General features: G+C 40.1%; 1 protein-coding gene across 1 annotated transcript in view; it reads right to left on the bottom strand.

The window, feature by feature from the left end:
* Positions 1-22,464, bottom strand: part of CCZ1 (CCZ1 vacuolar protein trafficking and biogenesis associated) — a 36,370-nt gene that overhangs the window by 13,259 nt on the left and 647 nt on the right. The window contains exons 2-11 of the mRNA XM_077829310.1: positions 20,293-20,390; positions 20,109-20,202; positions 19,939-20,016; positions 18,728-18,775; positions 18,153-18,236; positions 15,628-15,803; positions 11,442-11,523; positions 7,089-7,150; positions 5,707-5,818; positions 87-120 (exon numbers count right to left, since the gene is read on the bottom strand). Coding sequence (XP_077685436.1) covers positions 87-120; positions 5,707-5,818; positions 7,089-7,150; positions 11,442-11,523; positions 15,628-15,803; positions 18,153-18,236; positions 18,728-18,775; positions 19,939-20,016; positions 20,109-20,202; positions 20,293-20,390 — 868 coding nt within the window. The remainder of the gene's footprint in view (positions 1-86; positions 121-5,706; positions 5,819-7,088; positions 7,151-11,441; positions 11,524-15,627; positions 15,804-18,152; positions 18,237-18,727; positions 18,776-19,938; positions 20,017-20,108; positions 20,203-20,292; positions 20,391-22,464) is intronic.

Below are 22,464 nucleotides of genomic sequence, written 5' to 3'. Positions count from 1 at the left end.
GGAAAGGAGATAGTACAGAAAAAGTTGTCAAAAGAAAAGAATTTAATCTCCATGGTTTATTTCAAATCATACAAATATATACCTACCATCAATCATAAAACAGACAGCTGCACTCATGGCCTGAAACAAACCAAAACAAAAACAATTACAAAATAAATTTTCTTCCCTCAACTTCACCAATACATTCACTGTAGAAGTCATTTATTGTATATCAGTTAAATTTTGAAAATGCCTTAAGTCACAGTAAAGCTAGCATGTTAACAGTAAAACCTTTGCTCCCATGAGCCTATATATGATACCCAATTTTCCATATTACATCAGTCCTACACAAGATTTTTAAATCAGCTATTCATGGGGGCTTTGAGAAGTACTGTGCTACTCTGCAGGAATTTAAATGTAACCTGGCTAGGGCATTGCCTACACACAAAATTTGCACTTAGCCCTGGTCTACACTAGGACTTTAGGTCGAATTTAGCAGCATTAAATCAATGTAAACCTGCACCCGTCCACACGATGAAGCCCTTTATTTCGACTTAAAGGGCTCTTAAAATCGATTTCCTTACTCCACCCCTGACAAGTGGATTAGCGCTTAAATCGGCCTTGCGGACTCAAATTTGGGGTACTGTGGACACAATTCGACGGTATTGGCCTCCGGGAGCTATCCCAGAGTGCTCCATTGTGACCGCTCTGGACAGCACTCTCAACTCAGATGCACTGGCCAGGTAGACAGGAAAAGAACCGCGAACTTTTGAATCTCATTTCCTGTTTGGCCAGCGTGGCAAGCTGCAGGTGACCATGCAGAGCTCATCAGCAGAGGTGACCATGATGGAGTCCCAGAATCGCAAAAGAGCTCCAACATGGACCGAACGGGAGGTACGGGATCTGATCGCTGTATGGGGAGAGGAATCTGTGCTATCAGAACTCCGTTCCAGTTTTCGAAATGCCAAAACCTTTGTCAAAATCTCCCAGGGCATGAAGGACAGAGGCCATAACAGGGACCCGAAGCAGTGCCGCGTGAAACTGAAGGAGCTGAGGCAAGCCTACCAGAAAACCAGAGAGACGAACGGTCGTTCCGGGTCAGAGCCCCAAACATGCCGTTTCTATGATGAGCTGCATGCCATTTTAGGGGGTTCAGCCACCACTACCCCAGACGTGTTGTTTGACTCCTTCAATGGAGATGGAGGCAATATGGAAGCAGGTTTTGGGGACGAAGAAGAAGAAGATGATGATGAGGAGGTTGTAGATAGCTTACAGCAAGCAAGCAGAGAAACCGGTTTTCCCCGACAGCCAGGAACTGTTTCTCACCCTGGACCTGGAGCCAGTACCCCCCAAAGCCACCCAAGGCTGCCTCCTGGACCCAGCAGGCGGAGTAAGGGACCTCCGGTATTTTATCTTTTAAAATACTATACATGGTTTAAAAGCAAGCATGTGAAAGGATTACTTTGCCCTGGCATTCGCGGCTCTCCTCGATGTACTCCCAAAGCCTTTGCAAAAGGTTTCTGGGGAGGGCAGCCTTATTGCGTCCTTCATGGTAGGACACTTTACCACTCCAGGCCAGTAACACGTACTCAGGAATCATTGTACAACAAAGCATTGCAGTGTATGTTTGCTGGCGTTCAAACAACATCCGTTCTTTATCTCTCTGTGTTATCCTCAGGAGAGTGAGATATAATTCGTGGTCACCTGGTTGAAATAGAGTGCTTTTCTTCAAGGGACACTCAGAGGAGCCCACTCCTGCTGGGCTGTTTGCCTGTGGCTAAACAGAAATGTTCCCCGCTGTTAGCCAAAGGGAGGGGGGAGGGTTGAGGGGGTAGCCACGCGGTGGGGGGAGGCAAAATGCGACCTTGTAATGAAAGCACATGTGCTATGTATGTAATGTTAACAGCAAGGTTTACCCTGAAAGAGTGTAGCCACTGTTTTATAAAATGTGTCTTTTTAAATACTGCTGTCCCTTTTTTTTTTCTCCACCAGCTGCATGTGTTTCAATGATCACAGGATCTTCTCCTTCCCAGAGTCTAGTGAAGCTTAGAAAGAAAAAAAAACGCACTCGAGATGAAATGTTCTCCGAGCTCATGCTGTCCTCCCACACTGACAGAGCACAGACGAATGCGTGGAGGCAAATAATGTCAGAGTGCAGGAAAGCACAAAATGACCGGGAGGAGAGGTGGTGGGCTGAAGAGAGTAAGTGGCGGGCTGAAGCTCAAATGTGGCGGCAGCGTGATGAGAGGAGGCAGGATTCAATGCTGAGGCTGCTGCAGGACCAAACCAGTATGCTCCAGTGTATGGTTGAGCTGCAGCAAAGGCAGCTGGAGCACAGACTGCCACTACAGCCCCTGTGTAACCAACTGCCCTCCTCCCCAAGTTCCATAGCCTCCACACCCAAGAACGCGGTGGGGGGGCCACCGGCCAATCAGCCACTCCGCCACAGAGGATTGCCCAAAAAAAAGAAGGCTGTCATTCAATAAATTTTAAAGTTGTAAACTTTTAAAGTGCTGTGCTTAAAGTGCTGTGTGGCATTTTCCTTCCCTCCTCCACCACCCCTCCTGGACTACCTTGGTAGTCATCCCCCTATTTGTGTGATGAATGAATAAAGAATGCATGAATGTGAAGCAACAATGACTTTATTGCCTCTGCAAGCGGTGATTGAAGGGAGGAGGGGAGGGTGGTTAGCTTACAGGGAAGTAGAGTGAACCAAGGGGCGGGGGGTTTCATCAAGGAGAAACAAACAGAACTTTCACACCGTAGCCTGGCCAGTCATGAAACTGGTTTTCAAAGCTTCTCTGATGCGTACCGCGCCCTCCTGTGCTCTTCTAACCGCCCTGGTGTCTGGCTGTGCGTAACCAGCAGCCAGGCGATTTGCCTCAACCTCTCACCCCACCATAAACATCTCCCCCTTACTCTCACAGATATTGTGGAGCACACAGCAAGCAGTAATAACAGTGGGAATATTGGTTTCGCTGAGGTCTAAGCGAGTCAGTAAACTGCGCCAGCGCGCCTTTAAACGTCCAAATGCACATTCTACCACCATTCTGCACTTGCTCAGCCTGTAGTTGAACAGCTCCTGACTACTGTCCAGGCTGTCTGTGTACGGCTTCATGAGCCATGGCATTAAGAGGTAGGCTGGGTCCCCAAGGATACATATAGGCATTTCAACATCCCCAACAGTTATTTTCTGGTCTGGGAATAAAGTCCCTTCCTGCAGCTTTTGAAACAGACCAGAGTTCCTGAAGATGCGAGCGTCATGTACCTTTCCCAGCCATCCCACGTTGATGTTGGTGAAACGTCCCTTGTGATCCACCAGAGCTTGCAGCACTATCGAAAAGTACCCCTTGCGGTTTATGTACTCAGCGGCTTGGTGCTCCGGTGCCAAGATAGGGATATGGGTTCCGTCTATGGCCCCACCACAGTTAGGGAATCCCATTGCAGCAAAGCCATCCACTATGACCTGCACATTTCCCAGGGTCACTACCCTTGATATCAGCAGATCTTTGATTGTGTGGGCTACTTGCATCACAGCAGCCCCAACAGTAGATTTGCCCACTCCAAATTGATTCCCAACTGACCGGTAGCTGTCTGGCGTTGCAAGCTTCCACAGGGCTATTGCCACTCGCTTCTCAACTGTGAGGGCTGCTCTCATCTTGGTATTCATGCGCCTCAGGGCAGGGCAAAGCAAGTCACAAAGTTCCATGAAAGTGCCCTTACTCATGCGAAAATTTCGCAGCCACTGGGAATCGTCCCAGACCTGCAACACTATGCGGTCCCACCAGTCTGTGCTTGTTTCCGGAGCCCAGAATCGGCGTTCCACAGCATGAACCTGCCCCATTAGCACCATGATGCATGCATTGGCAGGGCCCAAGCTTTCAGAGAAATCTGTGTCCATGTCCTGATCACTCACGTGACCGCGCTGACGTTGCCTCCTCGCCCGGTATCGCTTTGCCAGGTTCTGGTGCTGCATATACTGCTGGATAATGCGTGTGGTGTTTAATGTGCTCCTAATTACCTAAGTGAGCTGAGCGGCCTCCATGCTTGCCTTGGTATGGCGTCCGCACAGAAAAAAGGCGCGGAATGATTGTCTGCTGTTGCTCTGACGGAGGGAGGGGCGACTGACGACACAGCTTACAGGGTTGGCTTCAGGGAGCTAAAATCAACAAAGGGGGTGGCTTTACATCAAGGAGTATTTCAGGCAGGACTTCACGGAGGGTTCCAATAAGAAATGGTGCACCTAAGTTATTGTTCTTATTGGAACAAGGAGGTTAGCCTGGCCTCTGATTGATACATGGCTAGATTTACCTCGCTGCACCTTCTCTGTGAGTGACTGCAGTGTGACCTAGAGGAATGAGTCCCCTAGACAGGGGAGGGGGGGGAAGCAAATGAGTACAAAACAAATCCGGTCTATTTCTTGTTTTGATCCACTCCATCTATCTTTTACAACTTTGGCTGGCAGCAGACGGTGCAGAAGGACTGCATGCCATCCACATCTCATGGCTGCTCGGCAGAAGATGGTACAGTACAACTGCTAGCCATCCTCATCTCTTGCCTGCCCGGCAAAAAATGGTACAGTACGACTGCTAGCAATCCGTATCGCCTGCCTGCTCACCATAAGACGGTTCAATAGGACTGACTGCAGGACTAAAGAGAATGACCTGGTCAGTCACTCCAAATTTAGTCCCTGCGCCTATGTCTGCCCAGGCGCTCCCGGCCGACGTGGCCAGGAGCACCTCGGACATGACGAGGACGGCTACCAGTCGTATTGCACCGTCTGCTGCCAGAAGGCAATGGGTTGCTGCTACTGTGTAGCAATGCCGTACCGCGTCTGCCAGCACCCAAGAGACATACGGTGACGGTTACCTGAGCGGGCTCCATGCTTGCCGTGGTATGGCGTCTGCACAGGTAACTCAGGAAAAAAGGCGTGAAACGATTGTCTGCCCTTGCTTTCACGGAGGGAGGGAGGGAAAGGGGGGCCTGACGATATGTACCCAGAACTACCTGCGACAATGTTTTAGCCCCATCAGGCATTGGGATCTCAACCCAGAATTCCAATGGGCAGCGGAGACTGCGGGAACTGTGGGATAGCTATCCACAGTGCAACGCTCCGGAAGTTGACTCTAGCCTCGGTACTGTGGAAGCACTCCGCCGAGTTAATGCACTTAATGCACTTAGAGCATTTTCTGTGGGGACACACACACTCGAATATATAAAACCGATTTCTAAAAAAACGACTTCTATAAATTCGACCTTATTCCGTAGTGTAGACATACTAAATCTTTAAGTAAAATCAGTTTTAAAATCCATTTAGTTAAACCAGTCCTAACCCACATGTAAACCTTTTTATAACACAAATATAACCTTTTTAGCTTAGGGTTGGCACTAGCCAGAAACCAGGAGCTCTGAGAAAATATTACACCTGGCTAGCATATTTTGCTTTCTGAGTTCACTGCTGGTAAAGCAACATGGAAGGAATACAGACAGACAGACTTTTGCCAAGTTTGCATCATTTGGATTAAACCAAAGCCTCCAAAAGACACCCAGAGAATTCAGAAAAAAGAATATTTGAAGTTTGAAATTTGAACCTTCAGACAGCTCCCTCTCTCACTGTTCTAAGCTGGTCGTGCCATATGCACCTTCCTGCATAGATTCAGAAATAAAACAGCAGTGTTTTCCTCCTGGCTGGATTCATAATACACTGGAATAGAGAGAGTTTGATACCTTATAAACAATTAAATGAAGTTCTTCATAAGTGCCATCTGTGTTTACAAATATTTTGGGGAATCTGCATTTTGCTTCTGGATCATTAAGATTTAAAGGTCCAGTAAGAAACCTAAAAACCAGAATTAAACAGGACAGATATAATTCATTTTTATATTCAATAAAAACAATTTATGAGCACATGAACAATTTTTTAAAACAACTTTTTAAATACATGCATACATTTGAACACAAAGAATTTCTGTCTACCCAGTTACTTATATAACTCCCTGTCACCGTAGGATCTGAACATGTGCCCATGTCAAATTAGTAATTTCAAATTAACTGAAAGACTTAGGTCCCAACTTCAAAGAGACTACTCATGTTTAAAATTAAGCATGTGAGTAAGAATCTGAATGATCAGGGCCTTAGTCTAGAGTAAACTTTGTGAGAATGTACAGAAAGAGGGTTCTTTTAGATCAAGATAAACAGAATGTTGTGATTCAAGACTGAGTTGCAAGTGATCAGTGGCCTTTCAGCAGCCTTTTCTTGATCAAGGGTGACTACTGTTCAGGGAAGCAACAGTATTTACCAACAGGCCCTCAAAAAAACCCTCAAAAGACTTAGTATGTTAGCATCAAAATAATTTGGAGCTAGGGAAATAAAGATAAAAAATACGTAGATGATCAGGGAAACCCAATAAATTCTCCAGTAGCTTTTAAAAGGAATACCCTATCAGTGATGACTACAGAATGTACTCTCTGGTACATCTCACTCTTCTGCTCCCTAACAATATATACAAATGTGAAAAACATCAGAATTTTGCAAGACTGAAGTGAGCTAGAACCCACCCTGATTTTACACTCACGCTGAAGAAGTGGAAAACACTAAACCGGGGTTTTTATTAAAGAAAGCAACATTTTGTGCTCTGGAAACAGGGGGCCAAGAAGGACCCAACCCTTCATTCAGAATAAGGTCACACACTGGCCAAATGCAAAAAGTCTCCCACTGATGCACTTAATATATAGGCCATTGTGATACGCAAGTCACTGGACAGACCATTGTTTTGCTCCTGTATGACAAACCTTATTGCTTGGGGAAAAGGAATTGGAGAAATACTAAAATTCTTTCTGTACAACATGCTAAGAACAGCAAGAAGGAAATAGGTATGCAGTAGATCTAAAGCAGGTTCTTCACATCATAGGCCAAAAATCTACATGGATTTATCCTCTGTGCAACCCCACTGAAGTCTATGGGATTATCTGGGTGTAGAAATTAGTCCCAGGAATTCATTTACACTCCTACCTAAACAAACCATTCAGTTTTTATTCTGTGCACCAAGAGCCTAGCTTTCCTTCTGAAGGGAAGAAACAGTATAGCGTATGACAGATGATAAGAACTACCTTCCATAGTGTTGTAGGTTTCCTGGCATTTCTGCACGTATTGGGGAATCTCTTCCTGCTAACTGAAAACAAACAGGAAACAAACAGTTTGGGACATTTCTTTCCATTTCTCTTTGTTCTGCAGTAGCTAAAGAAACTGTCCACAATTGACAGACTGCAGACTATACCTCTCTTGCTAGGAAATACACCATTAATGCATAATGGGTGGGGCAAGAATAAACGACAACAATATTTAGAAAATTGGGCATTTTGGTTTTACATTTATTAATCTGAAAAAAGTTCCATGAGTTAAGTTTTAACTTTGATATATAGCTCTTTTAATGTAATTTTATGGCTCCTGTCATCATGGTATCTGAGCAAACTCTAATGAACTTATCCTCACACTACCATTGTCAGGTTGATAAACATTTTCATTGTGCAGGTGGGAAACTGACGCAGAAGATTAAGTGAGTTGTTCATGGTCACACAAGTCTGTGGAACAGCCAGAAACTGAACCCACACTTCCTAGGTCCTAGTCTAGTGCCATAACTACAAGACCATCCTTGCTTCCTCATTAATATCTTAACATTTCTTATATTAACCGCAGCACAGGCTACATCTCACACTGGTAAAGCTGTGCACGGTTGAACTGCATTTTATCTAGGTAATACATTGGTCACTAGCCAACCATCCTAACTAAAGCTCTTAAAGGAAACCCTCAAATGATATCAAAACTGCAATTTTAATACAGATGTGGTTTTAATATAACTGTAGTTCAACATCCACATAATGTTTATCCATCTCTAATTTTCAGTTGTTGAATATTCTACATTATTTTCCTATTTGTTGTTTATAGTCAAGTCTACATATTTGCAACATTTTTGTTGCCTGCAGGGGAGTTGGCTCCCTTTTGGGGTACCTGTTGTAACCTGCTGCATAATTTGAATCCTTACTGCTTTCTAACATTCAGGTTTTCTACTGCTAAGGGAATACTGTTCCTTTTCCACTTGTGAACACCAACAGTGACATCCAAGGCCCAGTTAAGCAGCCTTTCTGAAACTCCCTTGGGAAAGTACTGGGCTATCCCAGCTCCCGCTTTCTTAATATGATGCCAGTAGTGCAGACTCACAAGGAACCTAAATAAAGCAGAATCCGTAGTTTTCTGAAACATTCACTTCTGTAATTTCTAAAACCTTACAAGAGCTCCTTTAATTCAGTTATGGGAGGAAAGATGGTCTTGTGGGGAAGGTACAAGAACTGGAGTCTGGAGACCTGTGTGCTAGCATGGCCCTGCCACAGGCTTTGGGCAAGGTTCTACTAAAGTCAATTAATATTTGTGCAGTGTATTGAGCCTAGGTGGCTATATATTTTTCATGTTATACAAAATGTAAAGTATTATTTAAATTATAGTCTCTTCACTATACCCTGTCTATGTACCCATATAATTACATATTACTTTTTGGTATATAACCATTACGCCTATTAAAATCTCAGAGGTGGCTGAAAACAATAGCATCAGATTAATCTGTAGCAGCATTAACTCTAAGTGCATGTTATTTGCTAATAACTCCACATGAAAATTATGCTCAATGACATGCTGTTCTCACGTGTAATTGCAGTATACAAAAAAAGATCAGTAGAAAAGCAAATTATTTAAGTCCCATTAGCCATTGTTAATAAGGATTTACTTTATTTGTTTATATTAGAGTGAATTTAGTCCTCATAAAAAGGAGAGAGATAATTATGGAGCATGCAGGTCGGTGTTGTGCAATCCTTGCACAGCAGTACCTTGCACAGCTCATGGGCCATCAGCAGGTCGCACATAAGTGTGGTGGTTTTACCATGTGTATGAACAGATGTTCAAGACCATCGAATTCATTTGACAAAACTGGCCACCTTTCCCTGCCCCTTCTCGGGGAGAGAAATGAACAACTCATTCACAGTTAGCTGAAGTCCAAGCAAAATAAGAAATCTTTGCAGATTTGTTTTGTGCATCCCACTGAAACTTAAATATCATGCAAAGTATGAAGACTACACATAGTATATTTAAAGTTACTGCATGAAAATCTGTTTAAGATAAACGACATACTGTACTAACTGATCATTTATAAATGATTTGGGACTGTTCCTCCTTTCACTGGATGCAGTGGGAGTATAACTTGGCCCATAAAGAAAACACATTTTAAGTGCAAAGAGGCAGAGTTAAGGCTGACCTTTCAAATGTATTTGAAAATTTTAATATAATTTTTCATCCTCTAATTAATCAAAATCAAGTGAATGGATTTCACTAAAATGTTAAAACAAGTCATCTTAATGGTGATGCCAAAGATGGAAAACTCTATCCCCAAAGATGAATGTTTTGGAAAATTACAAGTGTGTGGAAACAAGGGGATTACAGAATGGAGATGGTTTTGCAAAACTGGAGACACAGCAATTACTAGCAGCAACTCGTAGTGTAACAGTACAAAAGGAGTATTTTCTGCTCTCTATATATAGAAAATTCAAATCTGATTAGTTTAATGGTTTTTTAATTCAGGTGGTAGTTGTAAAAACATGACGACCCAGCAGAATGATTTACAAATGAAAATCAAGAAGATTGTCTGCCAAGTGGAAATCAATGTGAGCTGCTGTTCAGAAACTGTTCTGCTGTAAGGAATCTACAGACTTGCATTGTCTGTTTGGATATTTTCTCAATGCATATAACACCTAGGCACATATACAATTTTATAACACAGATAATTTTTGTTGCATAGAAATATTGAACGTCAGCAAACCTGGACAAAGGGGAGAAGCAAGTCCAAGATCAAGGACACTTCACTGAAAACACCAGTACCTTCTTATCAAAAGCAGGGGACTGTTAGAACAAATGCATCTGTTAATCGTAACTGAGATGACATCATATAAGAAGAAAGGCAGTTTGAGGGAGCCAGGTCTCAAACTAATAGTTAGAGTTTCATAGTAGCCAATTGGAAACTATTGTATACTACAGAGCATGAGCAATTCCCTGTAGGATACTACCTATTAAGCAGGGAGCCAAACTCTGCGTTAGCTGAAGTTTCTAAACGGTCTTCAGACACAGCCATGCTGGAGGTGACAAAGGCTTGGATCACTGGCAGCTGTCATGTGCTGCTCTCTATTTTGCTCGTTAACAATGCCTCTGTTCAGACCTATTCTAAAAAAGTAAAAGCTGATTTGTTTACTGTATTTTTGCTATTAACCAATTATCACGACTAGATTTAGAACTGAACTTGATTTAATTTAGTGCCTTTTATACTCCATCTATACTAAAGCACTTTACTAGAAAGCAATTAAATACTTGGGAGTGCATCAACGGGATAGGCAAATATACCATATATTTATATACACACACACACACTCCATCACAGCTCACACTCTTGGCATGAACTTTACTGAGAAAGGGAATGTGAGCAAGGATCACAATCTTATCGCAGCACTTTGAATTTCCATAGCACCATCCATTTTAAGAGCTAGAACACTATGCAAATATTAATGGATTAAGCTTTCCAACAACTATACAGTAAATATCACCTTCTTTATCTGATGGACAGGAACACCAAGACACAGAGGTGGTATGAGTTACTCAATGTCACACAGGAAGCGAACTCAGATTTTCTGAGCCCAAGCTCTGCACTTTAACTTTTTTTTTTTCCTTTTTTTTTTTTTTTTTTTAAAAAAAAGGGAGGTTTGTGATCTCTAACATTCACCTGGCCAGTCACCAAAAATGGCAAAATTAAGGCCTCATATAAAAAGTTTATATGAATACAGTACTGCATTATATTAGTTCACTGTATGGTTAGCATTTGATATGATCCCAAGCTTTGGTATAGGATTAGAATCCACGATGTTCTGGCTTGGAAGTTAGAGTGTTACCAACTGAACTGTACTGACAGTTCTATGACAATATTTATTCAGATTTAAATAGACATACCTAAAGAACTACCTATCCTGGACTCGAAGTACACTTACCATCTGCTAAATATATATTACAAAACCATTAGAGAACCTGAGCAGCAGCAGACCTCCACTGGCTACATGCAACCACTAGGCAGAGTCATTACAAAACAAATCAATATATCACTACATCTTCAAATTACAAAAAAAAGCACTCCCAAAAAATACCTGCTCAAAAAGTAAGACTTTGTAGTGTGCCCTAAAGGCCAATCAATTTGGGCTTTTTTTGGACTGGAATGTATGCATAAAGAATTAATTCCTAAGTTGGAGAACCCACTTTCAGAAACTTCCCCTCTTCTATATCACAGGAGCTCCAGCTCAAGTACTTATTGCTATAGTGTATACGGTACAAGAAATCTGTGCAAAGTATATGTGCTGTTAAAAAAAACCACACATCCATACCTCTGGCTCTATGTGCCTTGGAAAGAGGGATGTTGTGAGATATTTGTATAAAATTCTCATGTCATCTTGTTCTAATCCACTCCTGGAATGAGAGAGGGGGGGAAAAAAAGTTAGAATGTAGATCGCAAAGCAGGAAAAACAATTTCTCTAATGGCCTTCCTTCATGGCCAACACCTTTCTAACCAAGAGCTGGACAGGCCACAATTTAGAGCTTCCTGGGAGAATTAACTCAGTTCTCTTACATGACAATACACCAATTTCTTTTGTACAGACAGTCCCAGTATATGTTTAATTTTTAATAGAATGCTCATTCCCCTACAATACTAATAACATATCTAAGTTAACAAAGAGATAAAATCATGAGCTATAAAAAGGCTTTTCCTAATTTATGAATCCATATTTGATTTCACAAGCAAATTATGTACAGTAAATACTGGTATCTAGACCCATATAGGAAGACTATGATTTAAAATAATAGTTTATAAATTATTTCTCACCTAAACATTGTGCACATTCTCTCCTCACTTCTTAAGAGCCTTTGAATAGGAAAACCTTGCCTAGCTACTCTTAAGTGATATAGTATGCTAAAAGCAGGTATGCCATGTCAATAAACACCCTAAAATCAAAAACAGCTGAAGAGGAGTTGTCCGTTTTAAATTACATTGATGTAGCAAACTCCATAAACTTCTTTGTTTCCGTTAAAAATGCAATCTGTTGTAATATTTTCTGCAAATGAAGTCAGGATGGATCAAAAATAGTTCTGATTAGCTGAAAATATACTGCTGTTCAATATTACTTTTTGGTTGTATATAACTTGCTTGTAAAATCAAATATGGATTCGTAAATTGTCTTTAGTTTTAAAAAGTATTTTTAAAAGCTGCTAATTGTGTTAACGATGTGAATAATTACTAAGAACCCTAATGATTAATAAGATTCAATACAAAATAATTCAGACATGGTAATTCTGGTAGTATCTTGTTCAGACTAGGTCCTTTTCCCCATTATATGTTTCACTTTTGATATGGAACTTATCAGTTTCAAATCTTCAGCAATTATTAACTTAATATATTGGTTCACACTATTAGAAAGAAACCATCCATTAGAAATTGATAGTCAGCTCTGTTTTTTGTAACAAACACACACATCACATTAAGAGCATGTGGCCAAATTTTGCTCTGACTTACAACTCCACAGAAGTCAGAAGGGATCTACAAATTGTGAGTCAGCTCAGAATATGGCCCCACGCAGTTTAACATAATGAGTGTATTTATGTCGAATGCTAATGTCAGATTATCACATTTATGAGGTTTATGAATTACTTCTCAAAACTTTCCCTCCCTTCATTTAAAACCGGTGTGCTAAAAGTCCAGTTGCTGCACCATCTGGCTCTGCGCAGCTCCCGAAAGCGGCTGGCATGTCCCTCTGGCTCCTAGGTGCAGGGATGGCCAAGGAAACTCCACGTGCGGTCCCTGCCTGCAGCGCAGGCGCCTTCCTGAGCACCAGCTCCGCAGCTCCCATTGGCCAGGAACTGCGGGCAATGGGAGCTGCAGGGACGGCACCTGCGGATGGGGGCAGTGCACAAAGCCCCCTGGTCCTGGCCGCTCCTGCGCCTAGGAGCCAGAGGAATATGCCAGCTGCTTCTGGAAACCGCTTGAGGGAAGTGCCATCCAGAGCCTGCACCCCACACCCTCTCCTGCACCCCAACCCCCTGCCCTGAGCCCCCTCCCACACTTTGAACACCTCGGCTCCAGCCTGGAGCCCCCTCTGGTACCCCAAACCCCAGAGCCTGCAACCCCAGCCGGAGCCCTCACCCCCCCACACACACTCCAACCCCTGCTCCAGCCCGAGCCCCCTCCCACACCCTGAACTCTTCATTTCTGCCCCACTCCAGAGCCCGCACCCTCAGCCCAGAGAAGGTACCCCCTTCTACACCCCAACTCCCTGCCCCATTCTGAACCCCTCAGCCCCACCTCCCATCCTGGAGCCCCTTCTGCATCCCTCATCCTCCACCCCAGCCCAACCCCAGAGCCTGCATCCTCCAGCCCCTCCAGCACGCCAACCCCTTGCCCCAGCCTGGTGAAAATGAGTGAGCGAGGGTGAGGGAGAGCAAGCAACTGAGGGAAAGGAATGGAGTGAGCAGGGATGGGGCCCCAGAGAAAGGGCAGGGCAGGGGTGTTCAATTTTCTGCAATCAGAAAGTTGGCAACCCTACATGTCGTGTGCTTAAGGTTTCTGCATTAGTGAACTATGCAACATCTGTTTCAACTGCAATCAACATCCTCACTGCAGACGCTGACTGTAAGGTAACAGACCAAAAATTCTCTGGTGTTGACTACCATCACCTTCCATTGATTCAGCCACTCAGCTGGACCAGGCCCCAGGATTTAAGACCATCATTACTGATTGAAATCATTATGGCTTAGATGAAATGACTATTAAAATACTGTTAAAAGGGATGACACATTGTTTATACATTGTATGTGGATGCAAATTTTAACTGGTCATTCCAATCTATGAGAAAGATCCTCCTCTTTCAGGAAAGATTGCGTGGGCCTTAAATATTTAAGAAAAAAAGGGAAACCATTTAAAATATTAATTCCATGTCTCTTCACTTATCAGCTGTAATCTCCAGCATCCGTAAAGCAACTCAGCTTCTCTTTCCTGTTGACACTCAAATTGTGCACTGTGACATTCTTGACAAGTGAATAAATGCAAATATTTAACCATCACTGATTATTTTTTTAAGACTTCTGTAACTTTCTTGGAGAAAAAAAAGAAAAAAGAAAGTATGCCTACAAAGTTACACAGTGAGCTTGAACTGTGTTAAAACTGCATCTCTGTCTCAATAATTCTGTAGAAAACATTGCTTGACAAGAAAAACTTGTTTGTCCTCTCCAAATATGTTCACACTGTTTGAGTAATTGCCACAGTTTTTATTCTCCAGATCACATTGTAAGTGAAAGACCTTTCCATGGGTGGCCAGCTCTTCCAATTTCAATGTGTATGTTTCTCAAAATGGAAACTATCCACAACTACTAGGAAAGGTTCTATACTCAACTGTTCTATATTCATAGATTCTAAGACCAGAAGGGATCACTGTGATCATTTAACACAACAGCACAGGCCACATAACTTCCCCAGAATTATTCCTAGAGCTGTTCTTTTAGAAAAACATCCAATCTTGATTTAAAAATTGTCAGTGACAGAGAATCCACCATGAACCTTTGTAAACTGTTCCACCAATTAATTACTCTCACCATTAAAAATGTATGTCTTATTTCCAACCTGAATTTGTTTAGCTTCAATTTCCAGAGACTGGATTGTGTTATACCTTTGTCGGCTAGATGAAGAGCCCATTATTAAATATTTGCTCCATATTTAGATACTAATAAACTAATCAAGTCACCTGTTACCTTCTCTTTGCTAAGCTAAATAGGCTGAGCTCCTGGAGTCTATCACTATAAGGCATGTTTTTTAATTCTTTAATCATCCTCATAGTTCTTCTCTGAACCCTCTCCATCAGTATCCTTCTTGAATTGTGTACCTCAGAACTGGACACAGTATTCCAGCAGCAGACACACTAGTGTCAAATATAGAGGTAAAATAACCTCTCTACACCTACTCAAGATTCCCCTGTTTATGCATCCCAGCTTCCATTAGCTCTTTAGGTCACAACATCACACTGGGAGCTTTTATTCAGCTGATTACCTTGCACAACCCTCAAATCTTTTTCAGAGTCACTGCTTCCTGGGATAGAGATCTTCATCGTGTAAGTATGATGTGCATTCTTTGTTCCCAGATGTATACATTTACTTTTAGCTATATTAAAATGCATATTGTTTGCTTGCACCCAGTTTAGCAAGCAATCTAGATTGCTCTCAGTCAGTGACCTGTCCTCTTCATTATTTATCACTCCCACGTACGTGGAGAATCTAGTTTCATTTATCACTAGCAATCTTAGTTCTATCTTTTCCCACAACATGAAAGGTCTGCCCTACAGAAGCTCCTTGGAGGCAGAGACAGTCTTTTTGGTGTGTATCTGTACAGAATCTAGCACAATGGAGTCCTGAACCATGATGAGGTGTCCTCGGCACTCTATGAAAATACTAATAATAATAAATACAGCAATGTCATTTATTTTAAGATGCATATTATGTCCCTCCTCCACCCATTAGTCTGATACCTACCAGATGAGCTGATCATTGTAGAGAAAGGCAGTATATTTGACTATGTTTAGGCTTTCCTCCATCCTATTAATAAATGACTGGATTTTCAAATAAGTCATTTTATCCAATGGAAAGAAGCTGATTCCACAAAAAACATCCAGCAGGTCACATGACTGTAAATGCAGTGTTTGCAAGTACTGAAGGAACAAATATAAAGGAAAGGAGGGTAGTTAATGGTTTTCTGAATATTTAAAAGGTATAATAAAGCCTTTAAAATTAACATTTCAACTTAACCTTTTCTGTGTTAATTTTTGGGCACTTTTGCTCTATACCAAAACCTTAAGTGATAGCCTATATATCATACTGCAAGTTGATACAATTATTTACGATGTTAGTTCACAAATCCATTTTGGGGGCATGGACAAAATAGAGCTTAGCTAAATCTCATTTATACACATTCAGCGTGATCAATGATAACTAGAATCATTAGCGAGGAGCAAAGATGTGCATAATGTCTTGCAGACAAATAAAAAGACAGGCTCCCTGCCCCAAAAAGCCAACAATCTAAGGCCCCAATCCTGTAAGTTGTTGTATGCATCCCTTGTTGTTCTCCCCTGTACCAATGTGTGGCCCCCAATTACTTCAATGGGGTTCTGTGCAGGTGCAGCAGACCACCTGCTTGGAACAACTTGTGCAAACTGAAATCTAAGTGCCTGACCTTGAAAAGCATCAAGCAACATTTTAACTCTTTTTGCTTAAAAATAATCCTAAAGGAATGGAAACCCTAATGTGCTGTCCACTGCAACTCCTCTACTGTATAAACATAAGAGAAACCTGCTGGAGTAAGACATATAGAAGGCTCAGAACAAAATTTATTTACTGTATGTGTTTTTGAAAATGTGGAAAAATATTGGAAGAGCTTGGTGTTGAGTGAATCTCCACTTCTTTCTTCTAGTTGTGTTGTGTGCAGGTCATACATTAGAATAATGGATTATGATATAAACCATGCAGAAATACTGGCATGCCAAGACTTGACAAGAAGTGGTTGGTTACTTTTTAAGCACTATATGCATCTTTGTTTCAGCATTTCTATTATCCATATTATTAAAAAGACAAAGTAGGGAGTAATGGTGCTGATCTAAGATCACATGAAGAAGCCAAATTAAGATTGTTCAGGGTACTTCAGAAAAGCCAGAGAACAGTGATACAAAGGTAGCATGGAACCAGAGAGCATCCAACAGTACGACCAACTGCACTACAAAACAATCCACCAACATATTCCACATTAGCAGGTGAATGGATCTGATGACCATTATGTGTCTGTGATGAACTATCCCACAATGCACTTAAGCATGTTATACATTGAAGTTGTTTTATTTATTTGAAGTTCTGTGGTATAAAAACAAATATGTAAATGCATACAAAATGTCATACTTACAGAAGTGCTTGGGATATGGCACATTACATTTATCACAAGAGAAAACACACAGACTGTTCTAGTCGGCACAAAAAATTGGGTACACAGCTGAAAGTTACACACCAGTGCTCCATTTACTCACAAGGAACAAAAGATTCTATGATCCTAGAAGTTATTTCACTACCCTACCATTTCTTCTAGTTATTGATATTCAGAAGTATTATTTGGGGAAACCCTGCAGCATACACATGATGTTCTACATCACATCTAATGTTGTATTATATGAAATCCAAAAAACTACACTATAAACATTAAAGTTGAAAAATCAAATACACAAAGGTAGGGGATGCAAGAGTTATAGTTGTACATAGCCCCCCTCTCTTCCATCCATGTGTTAAGATAGCCCTGCCCAGCATCAGGTAAGAAGTCTGTGGCAGAGCCAAACTGAAAACTGCTCTCCTTAGTCCTGGTCCAGTGCCTTAAACTGAAGGGAATATTCTGTCTCTTCTCTCCCACATTTTTTGAAAGTAATCTGAAAACAAAAATCCCATCAGTGAAATTCCATCACTGCATGTATTATCAGCAAGGTTGGAGCTAGAGGACTAACTGGTAACAGTAGTATGGTGTTCTTTTCCACATGGGGATTTGAGAGACACTTTGCCATTGCCCGACAAAACTAAGTGGATGTGATTTGCCAAAGGCTTTGTAATTATGTCATGCAAATAACTCTATTAAAGAAAAAGTTTAATCATACTTGATTATAATTAAGGTTTTAATGGTTTTCTAAACATGGATATTAAGATGATTTTATCTGTAACAGATGATCATCCTATTCTAGCCCTTCAAGCTATCACTCTGTTTATTCAAATCCCTTCTAAAGAGTCTTCCATGATGTGAGACAATAATAATATTAAACAAAACATTTTTCAAACATTCTTAGTCATTCACTCTAGTCTTCCCATTGCTGAGAGAGAGAGACAGAGACACACACACACACACACACACACACACACACACACACACACACACACAGAGTAGAAGCTCTTCCGTGCAGGCACTTGTGCATTTTGTTTCCTCTTTGGTATCAAACACATTGTCTGTTCTCTAATAATAAACAGTAAGAACTTACCCGATGGAAGAATTTCTCTAATCTCTCTTTTAGAACCCTTACACCTCCATCTTCTATGGCTTTAAGGAATGTACCATTAAAAAGCTAATAGGTTAAAAAAAAAAAAAAGCAATCTTAGTTGGGCAATTGTGTAAATACAGTACAACAGTTACTCATAACTTGATTAAAATCAGAAAAATAAGAACTAAACTGCTACCCACATAATTCCTGTTTCCCCAGTTCCATACAAACTAACTAACCTAGACGACGTGTAGCCTCAGCAGATTTGGGATAACCTCCTGTCAATCAAGATCTGTAACTATGTGAAGGAATTAATTTAAGTTTTCACAGAAATTGGAAATGGTTTTACTACTCCTATTACAGTGAACTCAAGAACAGCACTGAGGACCGCAAAAGCACTCTGTCATATCCTCCCTACTGCCACTACTACAACTCAGAAAGAAATGGACAGCATGGATCAGACTGGCACCCCATAAGGAGTGAGTAATTTGTTTATGCTCAGATAGTAGGGTGCAGAGGGTGGTCTATCTCCCCTCTCTCAAAAGATAATCTTGTTATAAATCTATTACCCTTACCTTGTACATGCTATAGCACTGCCGTAGGACTGAACTGTAAACCTTGTCCTGTGAAACAGCCAATAATAGGTCATCATTACAAGAATAGGCACAGTTCCAAATATTATGACTGACCTACAAATGCCATGCACATTCTATATTCTGGCTTACACGTGGTAGTTAAAAGAAAGACTAGAACATCTCTTACACAAATCAAAAACAAAAGCTCCTAGCAGTTACTGGCTATGGCTGAAAAAAGTAACTAAAGACAGTACTCCTATTAAGTATTTTCTCAGTATACACATGAATTATTTTCTACTTCGCTTTCCTTGTAAAATGTAAACCTAACAGTATTACTATTATTAAACCATAATACGTACTGAAAAAGGAATATGACTAAAGTAACAACCTATAACTGTGATAAGTGCTGGGCACTAGCTGGTCATTAGTGAAGAGTAGTTAGCTCAAAATTAGCTTTCCCCTCACCCTGCATAGGAGTTCAGGGCAGGTGAGGAGTTAAGAGTAGGGGAGGACTCCACATCTACTCATCACTGGGCTGACATGTTGACCCAGACTAGGTTTTTAATTTGTTTTCTGGCAAGAGGAGTAAGACTGGTTTGTTTTATTGGAATGATTTCTTTAAGAACACAATGAGGAATAAAAACATGATGCACAAACTTTAAAGAACACAGGAAGCCTGAATAAACATTTTTTTAAAATTATGCCATCTGGCCAATTACTCTGCCTGCTTACAGTTAAAGTGAAATGATGATATTACAGTGCTGAAATGAAGCCTCCTGGCAGACATGATAGGTTTGATTTTCCAACAAAGATGATCAATAAATAATCTTAGGATCGTAACAGAAGCTGCTATAGTTAAATGTAGTAAGGAAGATTTCTTCATAAACTCTTCAAATTAAATCAATGTTGGATCATTAATTGTATTGGCCTGTTCCTTGAAATTTCAATAGATCTCTCAATTTGTTATTTTTAATGACATTTCATTACATAATTTCACTGCTGTTCTTATTGTGTGGTTCTAAATTCCTTCTTGGATATTTTTTCCTATATCTTTGTTTATATTCTTAAATCAGTTTTACAACAGCCAAATGTTATAGATATAAGCTGACCTAAAAGACACTGCTAGCTATATTTTTTTTAAAATTTACAACTAAAATATTTAAATTAGAAAAGTAAAGGGAAATTAGAAAGAAAGAATAACTAAACATTACCAGTAACTCTTCTTCTCGATACTCTATGACTGGTTTTCCATCTTTGTGGTATTTTTCTATTACGGGATTCCGTACTACCTAGAAAGTGAAACAAACTGGCATCAGACAATGCAGAATGTATTTAGCAATTTTTAACATTTTAGGAAGGTATATATCATGCATATAAATACCATGACCATCCAGAAATTTTCTTCAGGTTCATTGAAGAACTGTCTATTCTTCTGAGTATGCAAAGATTTTGCAGGTTTTGATGGACTAAAGGTTCTGGAAAAATAATATATTTGGAACAAAATTTTAGGAAACATACAATTTGTTATACTGTAATAAACTATGCAAACAGTAATACTTTACTACCTTGTGAACTGTACTATAGCTTCACATAATCCAACATTTCTAATTTTTTCATTCTTTTCTACTTCATTTGGGTGATAAAAAAGAATCTTCTTTTCCTCCTACAATTTGAAATAAGAATAAAGATGACTAAATTTTAAATAGAATAGCAGAGATCCAAAATAAAGTAATTTTTCAAAATAAACTGTAGCTTCCTTAAGTTTACTGAACAGAGTTTAAAAATTCTCTTATTACCAAACAGGCTTATATAATAATAAATAAAAGTCATACACTGCACATTAACAAGGCCTGCCATCAAAAAAGATCTCAAAGTTCTTTACAAATGCAGTATATTATACAAGTTACGCACAAGAATCACTTGGAATTTAGCTGAAGTGAAATGCAACTGTATAGTTGTACACAGGAACACCACATATTTAAGGCAGGAAGTCAAAAATAAGTTTGCTTCTCAATATGTATATTTAACTCACACTCACAATGAGAAGAAAATAGACCCCTTCAAACATTAAAGTTTGCCTTGTTTCTCAGAAGAAAGCCTTTTATTTTTCTCATTAGCTAGCAAAGAATTCAGGTGCACTACAAAAGTTAAGCACACTTATTTTAAATTGTTGGCCTCAGGATTCAGCAGAATTTATAAACAGAAAGCTAATACTGTGATGTTAGCCATGCAATTTGCTGTTATCTACAATTTTCGATTTTAGACATTTCAAATAAATTCTAGTAAACAAGTACATTCTAGATACATTATTTTAGAGGTGGACACTATTAAATTTAATAAAGTTAAATGCTCCACTTTTTTTGTTGTAAATATTTGGAAAAGTACATTATAACAAATCATTGCATTGACAAAAATAACCCACTACTACTAATATAGCAACTTATACCCCACAGCACATTATAACCAACGCACAAAATATACTAAGATATTACTTCATTTACTGTTGAAGTGGAGACAAATCTGGAGATATGTGGCAGTTGTTTAACAGTGCACCACAATAGTTCATCAGATATAGTGATTGGGGCCATACAAGTACCTACATAGATTAAATCAGTATCCTAAATCTAACAAATGAAACTACAGGAAGATAGGTAGATAGACTACAACGTATCAGATGGCTGTTTTAAAGATAGTATGTCATCTGTATTGATCTGTGATAGCTTGGTAGATCAGTCTTCCATTACTATTGCCAGTTAACTTACTAGCTTCATCTAGCTGCTCAAATGCTCAGTATGTATATTTACATCTTGATATCAATTTGACTCACTCAGAAGTAGTACATAAACACTGTTGTTAACAGATACCTTTTATGAAAGCAGAAAGGATTCATCATGTGCATACCTACTCTCAGGGATGTTGGTTAATGGGTTAATGTTTACAAAGCACTTTGTAAATAAAAGTGCTGTATAAACATTTAGCATTATTGTATGCACCTGGAACATCTAAGCAGATGAAAGACTTCTGAAGGATCTTTTAAAAACCCTAAAATTCTAAACCCTGATCCTGCAAGCTCAGGTGCTCAGAACAACTTCTGTGCCATGGATCTCAACTCACTTATCTGCATATGCATTTATGTGCCTGCATTTATTTTATGTTGGGAAATGTTGAGAGTTTTTTAACCTTGTTGCTGCAGGAATTTAATGGGTCAAGCAGCCTTGTTTCTAAATGCTAAAGTTTTAGCTATAGGGACCCCTCATCTTAAAATCATACTTTTCCCTGAATATTTTAATGTATTGTTAGAGTAAATACCTAAGATAACAGTAGCTGCATTTTCTCTATTTTTCAGTTTACTTTATGCTTTGAAAGGATACTTTGTGTCTAGTCAGGTTCAAGGCTGCACCTGCTTAGTCAGTTTCAGTTTCCCCTGTCTTTTGTGTGGGACTTTTACAGGGCAACAAACCAGAGGAAAAATCATTTTAAAAACAGAAGTATGTCATTGTAAAACCACAAATATTGGTAAGGTGATTCAAGGACAGTTGTAATACTGGAAACTTTTAGCTCATACTTTTAACCTGAAAGCGTCCCTTTACAGCTTGTGAGGCACTTAAGAACAGCCCTTCTCCATGGGTGTCCATAAGTAAGGATATTAATATTACAGGACATTTTGTTGTCCAGTGTCAAGGGATAAACAGAACGGCTGGAGCGGAAACCTGACAGCTGTATTGCACTAGCCTGTC

The sequence above is a fragment of the Eretmochelys imbricata genome, chromosome 10 (assembly GCF_965152235.1).
Source record: "Eretmochelys imbricata isolate rEreImb1 chromosome 10, rEreImb1.hap1, whole genome shotgun sequence".
In the NCBI taxonomy this organism is placed as follows: domain Eukaryota; kingdom Metazoa; phylum Chordata; order Testudines; family Cheloniidae; genus Eretmochelys; species Eretmochelys imbricata.
The sequence above is the reverse complement of the archived record's forward strand: the minus strand, read 5'-3'. Positions and strand labels throughout refer to the sequence as shown.